This window comes from Monodelphis domestica, chromosome 1, assembly GCF_027887165.1.
Source record: "Monodelphis domestica isolate mMonDom1 chromosome 1, mMonDom1.pri, whole genome shotgun sequence".
Classification (NCBI taxonomy): Eukaryota; Metazoa; Chordata; class Mammalia; order Didelphimorphia; family Didelphidae; genus Monodelphis; species Monodelphis domestica.
In genome coordinates, this window is record NC_077227.1 from 103184141 (window position 1) to 103202466 (window position 18326).

General features: G+C 36.9%; 1 protein-coding gene across 7 annotated transcripts in view; it reads right to left on the bottom strand.

Moving 5' to 3' along the window:
• VTI1A (vesicle transport through interaction with t-SNAREs 1A) overlaps positions 1–18253 on the bottom strand; it is a 447185-nt gene extending 428932 nt beyond the window's left edge. For all 7 annotated transcript variants that reach the window (XM_001368344.4, XM_007479003.3, XM_016432630.2 and 4 more), the window contains exon 1: positions 18122–18253. In XM_001368344.4, coding sequence (XP_001368381.1) covers positions 18122–18215 — 94 coding nt within the window. In that variant the 5' untranslated portion in view covers positions 18216–18253. The remainder of the gene's footprint in view (positions 1–18121) is intronic.
• Positions 18254–18326: the final 73 nt, after the last annotated feature.

The following is an 18326-nucleotide window of genomic DNA, read 5'->3' on the forward strand; positions in this document are numbered from 1 at the left end:
AATTGCTATATAGTTCTGTTCCCTGTGCATTCTGAACATATAATTATTTACTTTTGTGAATCTTAAAACTTCTCAGACTCTACCTTAGAACATTTGGTTAAGGCTATTCCCCATTTAAACAATGGAGGTACTTCATCAGGAATGTATTGGGAACTTTAACATTACTCCACCCATACTTAGACAGTGACTTAGGGGGAGATAAAGTTGTAAACTCCTGATGGAACAATGAAAAAGTCCCTAACTCATACTTATACTTAAACTAAAACCTTAAGCTAGGTCTATTTTTAGATCTAATACAAAAGGGTACTAAGTACCTATAAAGGTTAAATTAATCACTAAAAGGTCAAGCAACTTACAAAAGGCAAGCTTAACAAAAGAGGTGTGAAGTTTTAGTCTACTCAGAGAAGGTGATAACAAAATAAGATGTGAATTAAGAATGGTCAGTCCTGTGGGAAACATCTGCTGTGATTGGTAGATGTGAAAATTTAGGGAAGGTGACAGAGGAGAAATTTCTCTTTAAAAGGAGCTGGCTCTCTCAACTTAGGGAGAGTTCAGACTAGTTGGATCTCAGACTAGTTGGAGTAGCTGGGCCTCTGAACTTAGTTGGAGTTTTGCTTGGGATAAAAATCTTGTGGTGAGTGGATAAAAGACTGACTTAGTTTTCTCTCTTAAAGAGAAAGGCCTAGGCAATTTGGCCTAGGCCCTAGCCTTTTCCTACTATTTCCTCTTACTCTGTCTCTCTCCTTTCCTTTAATTCCTTCATTTGTATTAATTAAAATCTCCATAAAACCCAGCTGACTTGGGTATTCATATTTGGGAAATTTTCCCATGGCGACCACTTATTTTTTATTTAATTCAAGACACTAAAAATTATCTTTATAGTTTTGGAAATTCAAAGACTTGAAACCCATATTTTTGCAGTCACATTTGATAGATCCTACAAAAAGAACATTAGAAACAGCTAATCCCAATACTATACAAACTATGTCACATAATAAGCAAAGAGGGAGTTCTACAAAATTCCTTTTATGACACAAATATGGTTTTGATTCCAAAGTCAGGCAGGTCAAAAACAGATAAAGAAAACTATAGAACAATGTCCTTAATGAACATAGATGAAAAAATCTTAAATAGGATACTAGCAAAAAGACTCCAGCAAGTCATCACAAGGGTTATCCACCACGATCAGGTAGGATTCGTACCAGGAATGCAAGGATGGTTCAATATTAGGAAAACCATCCACATAGTTGACCATATTAACATGCAAACCAAGAAAAAATCACATGATCATCTCAATAGACACAGAAAAAGCCTTTGACAAAATACAAGCCAATGAGCAATTCCACTGGGTTTTACGGAAATAAGACCTATTTCCACATTATTGATATTTGTACTAGTTATCATTTAGAGTCGAAGAAGAAGAAGAAGAAGACGACGACGACGACGATGATGAAGAAAGAAGACGAAGAAGAAGACGAAGGAGGAGGAGGAGGAGGAGGAGAAGGAGGAGAAGGAGGAGGAGGAGGAGGAGGAGGAGGAGGAGGAGGAGGAGGAGAAGGAGAAGGAGAAGGAGAAGGAGAAGGAGAAGGAGAAGGAGAAGGAGAAGGAGAAGGAGAAGGAGAAGGAGAAGGAGAAGGAGAAGGAGAAGGAGAAGGAGAAGGAAGAAGAAAATGCTAAGAGTATCTGACCCATCAAACCTCTCTGGGGTTTTCTAGATAGCTCTTCTGAGATTGGGGCTTCATGCATACTCTCATGGATTCAGGAAGGTCCTTCTGATTGAGTCCAATCTTCTCACTTACAGAGAAACCCAGAGAGTTTAGTGACTTGTCTGGGATTTACAAAGGTTCAAAAATGAAAGACAGAATGTCAAGCAAGAAGGAGAGTAAATTGCTCTTTTTGTGGTGGCAAAGAATCAGAAATTGAGGGGATGCCCATCAACTGGGGATGGCTGAACAAACTATGGTCCATGTTGGTGTGGAATACTATTGTGCTATAAGAAATGATAAGCAAGATGATCTCAGAAAAAAACTGGAAATATCTGTGAGAACTAATGAAGAGCAAAATAAGCAGAATCAGGAGAACATTGTACACAGTAACAACAATATTGCATGATGATCATTGGTGAAAACTTTGCTCCTCTCAGAAATGCACTGCTCTGGGACAATCCTGAAATTATGATGAGGAATGCTGTCCACCTCCAGAGAAACAACTTTTGGAGTCGTTTTTCACATCAGTGTATTTATGGTTTTATTTGGGGGTTTGGGTTATATATAAGTTTGCTCTTACAACAATGACCAATACGGAAGTGTGTTTTGCAGGACAATAAAAAATTTTTTGGAAAAAAAAAAACATTAGAAAGTATAGGAATAGAAGGGCCTTTCCTACAAATAATAAACAGTATATATCTAAAACCATCAGCAAAAATCATCTCCAATGGTGATAAACTAGAAGCCTTCCCAATAAGATCAGGAGTGAAACAAGGATACCCATTATCACCTCTATTATTTAACATTGTACTAGAAACACTAGCAGTAGCAATTAGAGAAGAAAAAGAAATTGAAGGTATTAAAATTGGCAATGAGGAGACCAAGCTGTCACTCTTTGCAGATGATATGATGATTTATTTACTCAAAGAATCCTAGGGAATCAACCAAAAAGCTAATTGAAATAATCAACAACTTTAGCAAAATTGCAGGATACAAAATAAACCCACATAAGTCATCAGCATTTCTATATATCTCCAACCCAGTTCAGCAGCAAGAATTAGAAAGAGAAATTCCATTTAAAATCACCCTAGACAATATAAAATACTTAGGAATCTATCTGCCGAGACAAACACAGGAACTATATGAACACAACTACAAAACACTCTCCACACAATTAAAACTAGATCTAAACAATTGGAAAAACATTGATTGCTCATGGGTGGGATGAGCTAACATAATAAAAATGACAATCCTAGGGGCAGCTGGGTAGCTCAGTGGATTGAGAACCAGGCCTAAAGATGGGAGGTCCTAGGTTCAAATCTGATCTCAGATACTTCCCAGCTGTGTGACCCTGGGCAAGTCACTTGACCCCCATTGCCTAGCCCTTACCACTCTTCTGCCTTGGAACCAATACACAGTATTGACTCTAAGACAGAAGGTAAGGGTTTTAAAAAAAAAAATGACCATCCTACCCAAACTTGTCTATCTATTTAGTGCCATACCCATTGAACTACCAAAAAACTTTTTTACTGAATTAGAGAAAACAATAACAAAGTTCATTTGGAAGAATAAAGGATCAAGGATATCCAGGGAAATCATGAAAAAAAAATACAAAAGGAAGGTGGCCTTGCAGTACCACATCTCAAACTATATTACAAAGCAGTAGTCATCAAAACAATTTGGTACTGGCTAAGAGACAGAAAGGAGGATCACTGGAATAGACTTGGGGTAAATGACCTCAGCAAGACAGTATATGACAAACCCAAAGACCCCAGCTTTTGGGGCAAAAATCCAGTATTTGATAAAAACTGCTGGGAAAATTGGCAGACAGTGTGGGAGAGATTAGGTTTGGATCAACACCTCACACCCTACACCAAGATAAACTCAGAATGGGTGAATGACTTGAATATAAAGAAACTATAAGTAAATTAGGTGAACACAGAATAGTATACATGTCAGATCTTTGGGAAGGGAAAGATTTTAAAACCAAGCAAGACTTAGAAAGAGTCACAAAATGCAAAATAAATAATTTTGATTACATCAAATTAAAAAGGTTTTGTACAAACAAAACCAATGTAACTAAAATTAGAAGGAAAGCAACAAATTGGGAAACAATCTTCATAACAAAAACCTCTGACAAAGGTCTAATTACTCAAATTTATAAAGAGCTAAACCAGTTGTGCAAAAACTCAAGCCATTCTCCAATTGAAAAATGGGCAAGGGACATGAATAGGCAATTTTCAGTTAAAGAAATCAAAACTATCAATAAGCACATGAAAAAGTATTCTAAATCTCTGATAATCAGAGAGATGCAAATCAAAACAACTCTGAGGTATCATCTCACACCTAGCAGATTGGCTAACATGACAGCTATGCAAAGTAATGAATGCTGGAGGGGATGTGGCAAAGTAGGGACATTAATGCATTGCTAGTGGAGTTGTGAATTGATCCAACCATTCTGGAGGGCGATTTGGAACTATGCCCAAAGGGCGATAAAAGACTTTCTGTACTTTGATCCAGCCATAGCACTGCTGGGTTTGTACCCCAAAGAGATAATGGGGAAAAACACTTGTACAAGAATATTCATAGCTGCACTCTTTGTGGTGGCCAAAAATTGGAAAATGGGGGGATGCCCTTCAATTGGAGAATGGCTGAACAAATTGTGGTATATGTTGGTGATGGAATGCTATTGTGCTCAAAGGAATAATAAAGTGGAGGAATTCCATGGAGACTGGAACAACCTCCAGGAAGTGATGCAGAGTGAGAGGAGCAGAACCGGGAGAACATTGTATCCAGAGACTGACACACTGTGGTACAAGAGAATGTAATGGACTTCTCCATTAATGGCTTTACAATATCCCTGAACAATCTGTAGGGATCTACGAGAAAAAGAAAAAAAAACTATCCTCAGGCAGAGGACAAACTGAGGGAGTAAAAACACTGAAGAACAGCAACTGCTTGACTACAGAGGTTGAGGGGACATGATTGAGGAGAGACTCTAAATGAGCACCCTAATGCAAATACCAACAACAAGGAAATGGGTTCAGAGCAAGGACACATGTGATACCCAGATGGCTAGGGGAAGGGTGGGGGGTGGGGGGGAGGAATGATCTGTTTCCAATGAATAATTTATTAAAATAACCAAATAAAATAATGTTTTAAAAACTAAAAAAAATAATAATAATAAAAATGACCATCCTACTCAAACTTATTTACTTATTTAGTGCCATACCCATTGAACTACCAAAAAACTTTTTTACTGAATTAGAAAAAACCATAACAAAGTTCATTTGGAAGAACAAAAGATCAAGGATATCCAGGGAAATCATGAAAAAAAAATGCAAAGGAAGGTGGCTTTGCAGTACCACATCTCAAACTATACTATAAATCAGTGGTCATCAAAACAATTTGGTACTGGCTAAGAGACAGAAAGGAGGATCACTGGAATAGACTTGGGGTAAATGACCTCAGCAAGACAGTCTATGACAAACCCAAAGACTCCAACTTTTGGGGCAAAAATCCACTATAACTGCTGGGAAAAATGAAAGACAGTGCGGGAGAGATTAGGTTTGGATCAACATCTCACACCCTACAAGATAAACTCAGAATGGGTGAATGACTTGAACATAAAGAAGGAAACTATAAATAAATTATGTGAACACAGAATAGTATACATGTCAGACCTTTGGGAAAGGAAAGATTTTATAACCAAACAAGAGCTAGAAAAAGTCACAAAATGTAAAATCAATAATTTTGATTACATCAAATTAAAAAGTTTTTATACAAACAAAACCAATGTAACCAAAAATTAGAAGGGAAGTAACAAATTGGGAAATAATCTTCATTACAAAAACCTCTGACAAAGGTCTAATTACTCAAATTTACAAAGAGCTAAATCAATTGTACAAAAAAATCTCCAATTGATAAATGGACAAGGGACATGAAAAGGCAATTTTCAGTAAAAGAAATCAAAACTATCAATAAGCACCTGAAAAAGAGTTCTAAATCTCTTAAAATCAGAGAAATGCAAATTAAAACAACTCTGAGGCATCCCCTCACACCTAGCAGATTGGCTAACATGACAGCAAAGGAAAGTAATGAATGCTAGAGGGGATTTGGCAAAGTCAGGACATTAATTAATTGCTGGTAGAGTTGTGAATTGATCCAACCATTCTGGAGGGCAATTTGAACTATACCCAAAGGGTGCTAAAGCCCTTTGATCCAGCCATAGCACTGCTGGGTTTGTACCCCAAAGAGCTAATAAGGAAAAAGACATGTACAAGAATATTCATAACTGCGCTGGCAATGTAAAGGATAATTTTAGCATTGTGACCTAAACTATATAAATTATTGGTTGTCATGGATATCCCAAATAAGAAAAATACCCAGGTCAGCTGGAAATTTATGATGATTTAATTAATATAGTGGAAAGAAATTAAGAAGAAGGGAGAAGGAAAGGGTGTAGGATTTCTCCCGCCTGGCTTGTGCCAGAGAGAAGATTAGAGGCTTTAGGAAGGTAAAGTTTTGGAGAGTAAAAGAGGAAGGAATCAGCCTGAACTCCAAGAGGGCTTAGCCAAGATGCCTGAACCTGAAATTAACTCAAGGGCAAACTCACCGCCAAAACCCAGACAAATAGCTGCCACCATGCCAAGATGTCAGAACACTTAGCACGCTGCCAACCAGAGCCACCTCTACAGGGAAAAGCCCGAAGAGAGGAAGTGACATGCCCTATATAGACAGTTTTACATCACTTTCCTGTGTCTTATCTGTACAATGTTAGCTTAGCTTGACTTAGGACAGCCCAGGGGTCTGTCAGCTGTTTCTGCACATGTCTGTTGAAGGTCATCTTCTTAGATACTTAATGCTTGAGTATGGGTGCAGACATTCCTGACCTCCTTAAACTAAGTAGGGTAGAGCAATGTAGAGTTCCCAAGACCTGATTCTGTTAGACCAAGTATCTCCATTGTTACAAATCAGGAAATAGCTAAATCAAATCTTCTAAAGTAGTCGAGTAGGGTGGAGTAGTTTTAAAATTCACAGCAAAAAATTGGAAAATGAGGGGATGCCCTTCAATTGAGGAATGGCTGAACAAACTGTGGTATATGTTGGTGATGGAATACTATTGTGCTCAAAGGAATAATAAAGTGGAGGAATTCCATGGGAACTGGAACAACCTCCAGGGAGTGATGGAGAGTTAAAGGAACAGAATCAGGAGAACATTGTACCCAAAGACTGATAGACTGTAGTACAATTGAATGTCATGGACTTCTCCAATAGTGGCAATGGAGTGATCCTGAACAACTCAGAGGGATATAGGAGAAAAAAACACTATCCACATTCAGAGGAAAAACTGTGGGAGTAGAAACACAGAAGAAAAACAACTGCTTGATTACATGGGTTGAGGGGGATATGATTGGGAATATAGACCCTAAATGAACATTGTAGTGCAAACATCAACAGCATGGAAATAGGTTCTGATCAAGGACACATGTAATACCCAGTGGAATTTCGTGTGGGCTACGGGAAGGGCGGGGGGAGGGGAGAGAGGAATAGAATATGATTTTTGTAACCAAGGAATAATGTTTGAAATTGACCAAATTTTAAAATAATGACTTGTTCAGTTAAAAAAGAAGAAGAAGATTAGAGGCTGTGTGACCCTGGGCAAGTCCCTTAACCCCCATTGCCTAGCCCTTCCCACTGTTCTGTCTTGGAACCAATACACAGTATTGTACACAGTATACACAGCATTGATTCCAAGAGAGAAGGTAAAGGTTAAAAAAAAAACCACTTTAGAACTAAGAAAGAAATCCTTGTTGAAAACTATGTTTAAAACAGAAGCCTGTGAATAAATGATTTTAAAAAATCCAAAACAAAACTCTGAGACTGCTCTTTGGAGGTTTTATGTCTCTTAATAAGCTATAATAGAATGGCTTTCAAAAAAGAGAATGTCACCAAGATGAAGTTGTAGGAAATCTAAGAAGCAGTTTTGCAATTCCTGATGATCATTTTGTATTTTTTTAAAAAGGAGATGATGATTGTATGCTTCCAAAAGTTTCTTTTCATTACACATGAGAAGTCAATGCAAATTCAATTTGAAAGTCAAGTCTCTCTGTGTATATATTACACACACACACACACACACACACACACACACACACACACACAAATGGGCTTTGAATACTAAATTACCTTTTTTGCTCATTTCAATTCTAACTTCTTCACATATATATTAAGATGTCCCTTCTTTAATAGTATTCACTAGAGAATAGCACTCATTACAAAATGGATCCTTATTGAACCCCATCCAAATGGCTTTAATTACTTAAGTATAAGTAAGACTATTTGGCCTTCTTGTATATTATTGTGGTCTTGTTTATAAAGAATACCCATAGTCTGGATGCTAAAGACCACATTTTACTCAGGCCACAAGATAATATGTCTGTTTCTCCAAAGAGGCTATATTTTTAATCACTCACCTCCCTGCTTCTAAACTTTCCCTGCTCTGATCTTCTTAAAGTATAAATTTTTGTCATTTCTCTTTAGTAACTTCTCAGTACCTCTTGGGCATATGATACAAATGTTTTAACTTGGCATTCAAAGTTCTTCAAAACATAGTTCTGGTCTCCTTTCCCATTCTTAGTCCCTACTGCTCTCCCATACATTCCTGCCAAACTGAATTATTCACCATTCCTCAAATGAGCCCCAGACCTATTCTGCCCTCTGTTCTTTGCTTATGTACCATTCTCTCTTCCTAAAATTCCCACACCCTCCACTGCTACCTATCACAATCATCTCCATCCTTTCAGGTTCAGCTTCAATAGTAGCTTCCTCTATTAAGTTTTCCTTGTTCAATTCAGCTAGTAGATTTCTTCATCTTCCTTTGAATGCCTGTAGTACTTCATTTGTACCACTTTTACCACAACTAATTAAAAATTACTGATAGAAGATAGTATAACTATGTCCATGACTAAGAAACTTAGAAGCTTCAATCATATACATACCTGTATTTTCTTCAGCACCAAGCAATGGAGTGAATACTTAACCAGTGTTTGTTAAATTAATGAACCAGTCTGGCCATTCAGAAAAATCCTTGTTGTTAAAAATGAGGCAGGAGGAAGGAATAAAAAACTGTGGTAAGTAAGATATCTTTCCACTAAACTGAAAAATGGAAATGTTGGCAAGTTTGACTTCTGACAAATAAGATTTTATTTAAAATTATGAAGTGTTTTTAGCTGCTAACACTAGAAAGGCAATAGTGAAATTGTCATATTAATGTATAGTTTTCAAAAAATGATTTCAAACTAATGACAACCATGTGAAGAAGAGCTCCAAATCACCAAAAATAAGCAATATGCATATCAGAAACAACTTTACGTTCAGCAAATTGGCCAAGATAAAAAAAAATGGAAGTAATCTATGTTAGAGAAGTTATGGGAAAGCAAGCATTTTAATACAATGTTGAAGTCATGAATTGGTCCAATAATTCTGGAAAGTAATTTGAAATTGTGCTAAAGAAAAAGTAATTAAAATATCCCTGACCTTTGTCCCAGAGCTACTCATATACACTAAAGAGTTCAAAACAGAAAGGTCCTGTATACACATGTGCCAAAACATGTATAGTAGCATTTTTTATGATAGTAAAGAGAATGTTTAAGGAAACTGTAGTATGTGAACATGAGAATATTACTTAACCATAAGAAATAACAAAAAATAAAAATTCAGAAAAATATTGAAAAAACATATATGAACCAGGATAACATACATATATAGTAACTGCAACAATGTAAATGGAAAGGCTAATACAATGAAACAATGCTAGGTAATTAAAATGAGCAGCTCTGGAAAGAGTTGAGAAAATGTACCTCTCTCCCTTCATTGACAACATGGAAGAGAATATGCGTGTGGAATACTGCATAATCTGTCAGATACAGTTAATATGTTGGTTGGTTATGCTGAACTTTTTTTCTTTTTCTTTTTAAATCTTTGTTAAGTGGGATGACTTGGGTAAATAAGAGAGGAGGAATATAATCTGAAATGAATATGAGCTGGCTAATAAGGTAATATTTTGAAAAACTTCACATGGATAACATATATCATATTGCTTACCTTCTCAATAAATGGTGGGGGACTGGAGGGAAGAAGAGAATTTAAAACTCAAAACTTTTTTTAAATGAATGTCAAAAATAAAGGAAGAAAGAAAACATTTTCAAAAAGAAATGAATATGATATGAAAACAAAAGGCAACAATAAAAAATCATTTGACTATAACACATTTTTCTCAACCTTAAAACACCTCAGATTGCGCAACTTGAAAAAGTGCTCCTTAACCTTTGAGTATGCCACAAAAAAATTACTAATTTTTATTTATGGCACCTAAGGATGCTATATGAGACAAAAATCTGGACTAGATTGATCTTGTATATTTGACCCAATATTGTATGTTTTCTATTGCAGAAACACCATAGGGTAATAATTTAGTAACCAATCACAATTTTTCTCCCTTCATATCTAAAGAGTCATATATGAAGGTAACTATTCCTAGGAGTACATCTAAGCTTTCTATGACTCAAAGTAACTCACCAGGTATATTCATTCTTTCAAGCACCTTTTATGAAACACCTATTCTGTACAAAACACTTTATAACAGATTGAGACAATTTAAAAATAGTTTCTGCACTTATGTATCTTTTACCAATGGGGATATGTCTCATAGACAATGATGAAAAGTTATACAATGTACAATAACTGTAGTGCAGAATAAATGCAAAAGATAAAAACAAAGAATGTCAAAAAAAGATTAGATTCTTTCTAGTCAATAAGGATCAGTGAAGATTTCCCAAAGGAAATAGCATCTGTGTTAAGTTTGTTTTTTTTTTTTTAAATCCTTACCTTCTGCCTTAGAATCAATACTAGGTATTGGTTCCAAGGCAGAAGAGTGGTAAGGGCTAGGCAATGGGAGCCAAGTAACTTGCCCAGGGTCACACAGCTGGGAAGTGTCTGAGGCCAGATTTCAACCCAGGACCTCCTGTCTCTATCCATTGAGAAACCCAGCTGTGTTAAGTCTTAACCCATTTAGTGAATTCATACCCTCAGAAACTCAATCAGTCAGGAAACTATGAACCCTTTTGATGAGTATTCACCTCTCCAGAAGGTGAGAAGTGGTTCCCACAAACACTGTCCTCTGGGCAGTGCTGGGCAATTTGGAAGATGTGATTGGCCCTTGTGAAGAGGGGAAAGGACAAAAGCCACTATAAAAGGCCCTGAATTTCTGGGACTAGGAAAGTAGACTTCAAGAAGAAAGTCAGTTTCAAGAAGAAGGTCAGGTCAAGGAAGAAAGTCAGGCTCAGGAGTCACCTTCAGCTTGAGTCATCATCTTGACTGCCTCATAGAGGAAACTTGGTTGAGTGGATAGCTGGCTTTCTCTTCCTGTCTTCTGTGGAGAATTTAATTCTGGCTGAAGGTCAACAAGTCCTGGCTGAGTCGAGCACCTGAGCAATAATTAGTTAAACAGGCTAATGTCTTCTCTACCCTTTTGTAATTTCTCTGATTCTACTCTTTCTACCTTTTTTGTAAATAAAAGCTATTAAAAGTCATTTCGACTTTCAACAGTAATACTTTAAATTGGTGACTACCATATTATTTGTAATTTTCATATATTTTAGTGAAACTATTAAAGTTTAATTCTAAGAACAAAGCAAAAAGAACTGAATTCAATTCCAACCCCAGACACTTAACTAGCTGTGGGACTCTAGGCAAGTCATTTAACTTCTCAAAGCTCCAGTTTCCTCATCTGTAAAATTTTAGGGAATGGAAATCACCTTGTTTTTTTAATAGATGAAATATTATTGTAAAGCACTTTGCAATCCTTAAATCATTATATAAGTATATGTTATTAGCTATTATTATCTATCATACCAAGCACTAAGTTAGTTGTTGGAAATACAAACATGAAAAAGTGAACAATCCCTACCATCAAAGAGTTTACATTCTAATATGGGAAGACAATATATGAAGGGATAAACAAAACAAATACAAAACAGAAACAAGGTAATGTTAAGGGTTGAAGACACTAGTAGTTGGAGGTACCACAAAGGGGCTTCATGTAGAAGAATTTTTTACCTAACTCTTGAATGAAACCAACGGTTCTAAGAGGCAAAGTTGAGGAGGGAGGACATGCCAGGCATGGGAGGTATAAAGGTTAAAATAGGGGTTTTGACAAAATAAGAGAGCAGCTTTTAATAATTTAAGTTTTAATGAGAATATAATAGAGTTGTAAATTAATATTATCCCCTTAAGGCAGAGAAAAGAAAACTTCTAGCAGCTTTTAACAATTAACAATTTAGTTTAATTAAAATAGATAGTAAATGAATATAGTAAAATGAGTATCGTAAAAAAGAGAAATATAGGAAAGAGGTAGAGAAATAAAATTTCATAAAGTCTATACTAGTTTTCCTATAACTACCTATAATTACTACTAAAACAACCTATATCTACCTATAATAACAACCATCCCAAAAAGTTCTAATAGAAAGATAGAAAAGAGGAAAGAGAGATTACTAATCTTATACCCTATAAATATACCTAAATTCCTAATACTGCCTAAAATTCCTAATAACTACCCCTAACTTTCTTCTGAGGACAGCTTCTTCTTGCCTGGCAAACACCAGGCCTATCTAACCTACTCTATCTATAAATGATTCACTAACTACCTAACTCCCTAAAATAATAGACAGTTTACCACTCACTCACTCCTTCAGTTTTCTACAGCAGCTCAAACTATCAGTTGTCAACTGACAACAGATCCTTGCCTATGAGACAGACCTCCTGCTTTCTAAAGATCCCAGAGGCAAAAAGACTTCTAAAGGCTAAAGCCAAAAGCCCTCTCAGTAAGTGCAGGCTGGCCTTTATATTCCAGCAACTAAACGCCAACCAAACCACCAGCAACCAATCCCCAATGACCAACTCATGCCCAGTAGCCAACTTCCCCTTAACTCCCAACCCTGTCAGCAACTCACTACCAGCTGTCAACAACTGATTCCCCTGTCAGCAACTGACAGTCTGTAATTGACCTTGGCTCAGCAGGGAGCTCCCTGGTTCCTACTTCCTGTCACTGTGGACTGGTTAATCCCTACACATCTTTATAGTAAAAGTACCTCCAGGTCCCCTGTGAAATTAAAGAATCCCTTTTTACAGAGGGAAGGGAGGGGGGGGGGGGAGTGCAGAAACACAGAGATGAAAGAGAGACTGTCATGCATAAGGAATAGCAAAAAGGTCAATTTTGTAGAGTACTATATAATAAGACTAAAATGGAAGGATAGGGCCAGATTCTAAAGAGTTTTGATTGTTTGATCTTAAAGATGATAGGGACTCACTGGAGCTTACTGAATAGGTGAGTGATGTGGTCAAACCTGTATTTTTTCTGACTGTGGGGAAAGACTTGAGGCAGGAAGATCTATTAGGAGCCTATTACAAAAGTCCTGATGAGCACCTGAAAAAGAGTGGAAGCTATGTAGATAGAAAAAAGAACATCTATATTAGAGATGTTATAGAGATAGAACCACAATCTGGCAAGGGATTAGATATGTGGGGCAAAAGAGAGAAAGTAGTCTGGGTTGCTACTCATTTTTATTTTTATAGAAAAAAATAAAAATGAAGATTTTGAATATGGGTGATTGGGGAATTGCAAGTTAAAAAGAATCATAGAAATTAACAGAACTATAGTTTCTATTTTTAATGTATTTTGAGGTTGAGGTGCCATAAGGATATTCAAGTAAAAATATGTAGAAGTCAGTTAGAAACATGGATCTGGAGTCCAGAAAAGTCTTAAGCTTTGGGAGTCAGCACTATAAAAATAATCATTGCAGCCAAGTGAATGGACAGGATTATCAAAGAAGATCAGGAAGAGAAGGCCAAGGTCAAACCTTGGGCACCAACTCCCTTATGAGGTTAAGAAGAAACACTAATAAAAGAGAAAGAGAAGAAATGATAAGGGAGATAGGAAGAGAAATGTTGACTAGGTAGTGGTTGAATGTGGTAAAATTCTACAGAGTTCAGAGTATAAAGTGTGAGAAAAAATTGCACTTTGGATTCATCTGAGTATCTTCCTTCCCTTGAGTATGTAGTTACCATATTCTACTTTATGATCCCAATTCTCCCCCAACATATTAGTAAGATAGTTCAATTCCAATACAATATTTAAAAGGCAATGACCATCCTTCACCTCCCTTGAACTGCTGGTACTTAAAACTAGAGAATTCAACAAGCTCTATTCACAACAAAGGAAATGGAGGGATAGGGTTCCAAAACCTGAACTAGTGTCACAAAGACTGAGGAAATTAGTCCTGGCTAACTCCCTGCACTACATAACAGCAATTAATCTTTAATATGCTACAGACTCTAGTCACTGCACAATGGGGTTTCATATTAACTAGTCTAGTTCCTTAAAAGAGTGGATAACAAAGGCAAATTCACACATGCCAGATTCCCCTTCATCATACTATGTATGTCAGACTTCATTAGAACTCCTTGTTTGGTATTCTTTAGAAGCTCTCACCAGAAAGCAAAGAAACTTTCCTATGACCACATATATATAAACAATAGAGACAAATAGGTAGAAGGAAAAACAATTTACATAGTACTTATGTACCAGGTGCTTTTTAATTATTATCTCAACCTAGGTTCAAATCTGGCCTCAGACACTTCCCATCTGTGTGACCCTGGGCAAGTCACTAGACCCCCATTGCCTAGCCCTTACCACTCTTCTGCCTTGGAGCCAATACACAGTATTGACTCCAAGACAGAAGGTAAGGGTTTAAAAAAAAATTATTACTATCTCAATAGATCTTCACAATAACCCTGAGAGGAAAGTGATATTATTATCCCCATTTTACAGATAAGAAAACTGAGGCAAACAGAAATTAAGAATTTGGCCAGGATCACAGAGGACAAGTATCTGGAGTTGAATTTAAACTTGGCATTCCCAATTCTAGGCTCAGCACTCTATTCACTATACCATCTAATTCACTTAAAAAAATAAACATCAACTAAAAGTCAAGCTTCAAATAATGTTAAAATCTGCTAATTAAATCTCTACCTAGCAACCCAAGGGCATATGTGATAAACCTCTAAATTGTTTCCATTGCCATACCCAAGAGATTTCTTTACCTCCAAAAGAAAATTGTTTCCAAATAAGCTAATATTTTTTTTTCTGAGAATTTGCTGTAGAAAATAAAATGTCATTTTTTTTAACTCTTACCTTCTGTGTCTTAGAATCTATACAAGTATTGGTTCCAAGGCAGAAAAGCAATAAGGGCTAGACAACTGGGGTTAAATTGCCCAGGGTTACACATACACAGCTAGGGAGTATCTGAGGCCAAATTTGAACCCAGGACCTCCTATCTCCAGGTGAATCTACTGAGCCATACAGCTGCCCCACAACATGTCATTCTTTAAAAATCAGTATTTAAATACGGTGTCACAGAAGTATTTGATAGAAAAGGCTTCAATTTTCTTTCAATTCTAATTAATGAACCCATTTCCAATTTATAACACAGAGACTTCAACTTAAGAAAAAAAGTGGTTATTATAACTGTCCTTATTACTAAGGTTTATGCAATATGATAATCAAAACATTGCTTCTTTAAAATAAAAGTTTTAAAGTAACAGATTATTTTCTCATTTGAATATTGGATATGGTAGTTAATTTTACCAATCTAATCTGTAAGAATAAGCTGCTTTGGTTGAAGGGTTTATTCATTAGTTTTTGATCTCCTATACCATACCAATTAGAACATTTTCTAAGGTTGATACTATTCACATTTTCTTGCTCAATTTCAGCTCACCATCCCTTAAAATGATAAGAGTAGAGAATAACACATTATTGTTCCCTATAGGTCTTTCATAAATTGCAAATGGTCTTCAGATGACTTTTTAGAAGCAGCTTTTTTCTTCTTAGCTTCTCCTACCTACTCCCAGGCTGACAGAAAGTATTCTTATTTAGCTTCACTGATGAAAAGAGGAAGGGGGTAGTGCTTATACTATTATGGAATGAACCTTTAAAGAGAAGATTGTATAATCATACTGTTTACTTCAATGTATAATTCTGTCCACTTCATCTGCTTAACATCAAGAAGCTTAATACACATTTTCTTTTTTCTAACAACTCACAATAAGGTAGCTCTTTAAAATTTATAAAGTGCTTTTTAAACAACCTCATTATCTCCACAGTGTATATGGTATTATGGGGAGGAAGGTAAAGGGGGAGAGAAGGGAAGCAGGAAGAACTATGATTTCATCTTTATAGGAAACTTCTAGTATGAAAACTCTCTTCAGTGATGAATATCACCAACTCATATGTAAACTATATTCTTAGAGAGTTGTTTTAGACATTGAGGGATTGGCTTTTCCCATAGTCACATAACTAAGATATATCTGAAGCAATACTTATTTGAGCCCAGGTCTTCCTTGGCTCTCTATTTACACTGTAGCATGCTGCCTCTCATCCCCAATTTACAGAAGAGGAAACTGCAAATCTAAGAAAATAGAGGTTTTGTGTTCAAATACTTACTAGTATTACAGGCAGTATTCAAATCAATATCTCCTATCTCCATGTCCAGCACTCTTTCCACCATGCCATGCTATTATCCAATAATATAAACTGGTGTGTTTGGGTCACAACTAGGAAAAAGTATAGCTTTTCCTGGAAAAGCTCCCCTCTCTCATTTCCAAAAACTATTCTAAAATGTTAACACAAAATTACAAAGTGTAAGAAAGATACTGGTGCTGATTCTTGGAAAAAAATGCTTTTACAACTCTTATTTTTGCTTTTGCTACTTTGTCATTTCAGAATATTTTACATAGTCTCCCAATATCATTCCATTTAAATTATACAGTTGGCATCAACAAAATAATAAATCTTCTAACACTCAAACAAACAAAATCTAAATGAAACTATAAATCTTGATATTCTCAGACTGGGGAATCAATTCAAAATCACCTCCACCACTACCACAATGGGGATTGGGAGAAAAACGGTGGAAACCAACAGGAATTGGGATGATCTTGAGAAGTAGAGAAAGCAGAACTGAGAAAGAGCTGAATGCATCATGAAGTGCTCAGGCCATCAGCCACTTCCTCCATAAAGTTTCTGGAACAGCAGACCTGGGTGGAATATGCTATCTTGTTTCAGTCCTCTGATTCCCTTACTTGGAATCATATCCCTTTCTAAGACATCAGCCATGTCCACATGAATTAACTGGGCCTGTAGAAGAGGACTGAGGTGCAAGATCAGAGATCCTGATTTTAAGCAAATATCCCCACTAATTAAAAAAAATAGGTGGTAAGGAGAAAGAAAGATGAAAAAAGAACAGAATTACTCAAAAAAATTTTCAGCTTTAATAGGCATTTGGGAGTTTCAAGAGTAAAAGTAGGAATAGAGATAGAAATGACTCTTTTAGGTCTAGGAAAAATTAATTCTAAACACCAAACCAAGAACAAAAAAATACATAGTCTCTATCTTCAAGGGACTTACATCATTCTTAAAGGAAATAAAATGGCATCATGTTCAGAATGATACAAATCAAAATTTAAATGTATAGGAAGAGTTGAAAGTGTTTGACTTTTTTGAAGAGGAAAGGAAAGCAAAAGAAGAGAAAACATGGAAGAATCTTAAGTAGAATCAGAGATTAAGAGATATCACAGAGGCCATCTAGTCCAGTCTCCTCATATTTTAGATAAGGAAACCTAGGAACAAGTTCACAGTAAGAACCTGAGAAAACATTTGAACTCACTAGAATTCAGCGTACTTTCTTTTCCATAAAAGTATTTTTTTTTTTACCTATACCTTTAAGAAGTCAAGTAAGGATTGGGAAGACTAAGGTATTCCAACAGCAAAAGCAACAGGCTGAAAGTCCTGAGAAGTGTTTACTTTGGCTGGAATCTGGAGCATTAAGAGGGAGCAAAGGCTGGCAAAGGAGTCTGTAGTCAGGCCACAGCGATCCCTAAAGTGTCAAGATGTCCTAGGTGTTTGAACTTTTGTCACCTATGCCACGTAGAGTCGCCAAAACTTTGCCAGTAGGGCAGTGACAGTGATAAGAGCTGTCCTTTACAAGTATTCACCTGGCAGCCGGCGGGGAATGGATTGTGCGGGCAGAACCAGGTCCTCAGGCAGCAAATGACTGTCAAGACAGGCAGGAGACAGCAGCCGATGAGAAGCGGACGCAACCTCTCAATCAAGCCGCCCAAGCAGCTTTTCCCAGGTAAGGGATAGACTCTTTAACTTCCCTCTCTAAATTCAGACTCTTAAAACCTGGGCTCTCGTGAGTCGCCCTCTCCGTCATTCCCCAAATCTGGACCTTCCTCCCGTCGCTTTTTCCTTGCCCGCCCGGCTAAGGCACCCCCGGGACTCTAGTGCTCACCTGGCGACAGTTTGGGGACTCTCCCGATCTTGCTGGTTATCTCTGCGGTCAGCACCGCAAAGTCCTGCTCGTAGCCCTCAAAGTCTGACGACATTGCGGCTGTGAAGGTCGGAGATTCCGACAGGAGCACTTGTGGGGCGGCGGCTCAGAAATGCCAAAACTCCGGCGGTAGTAGATGCAGCAGCGAGAACCCAGGACAGCTCCC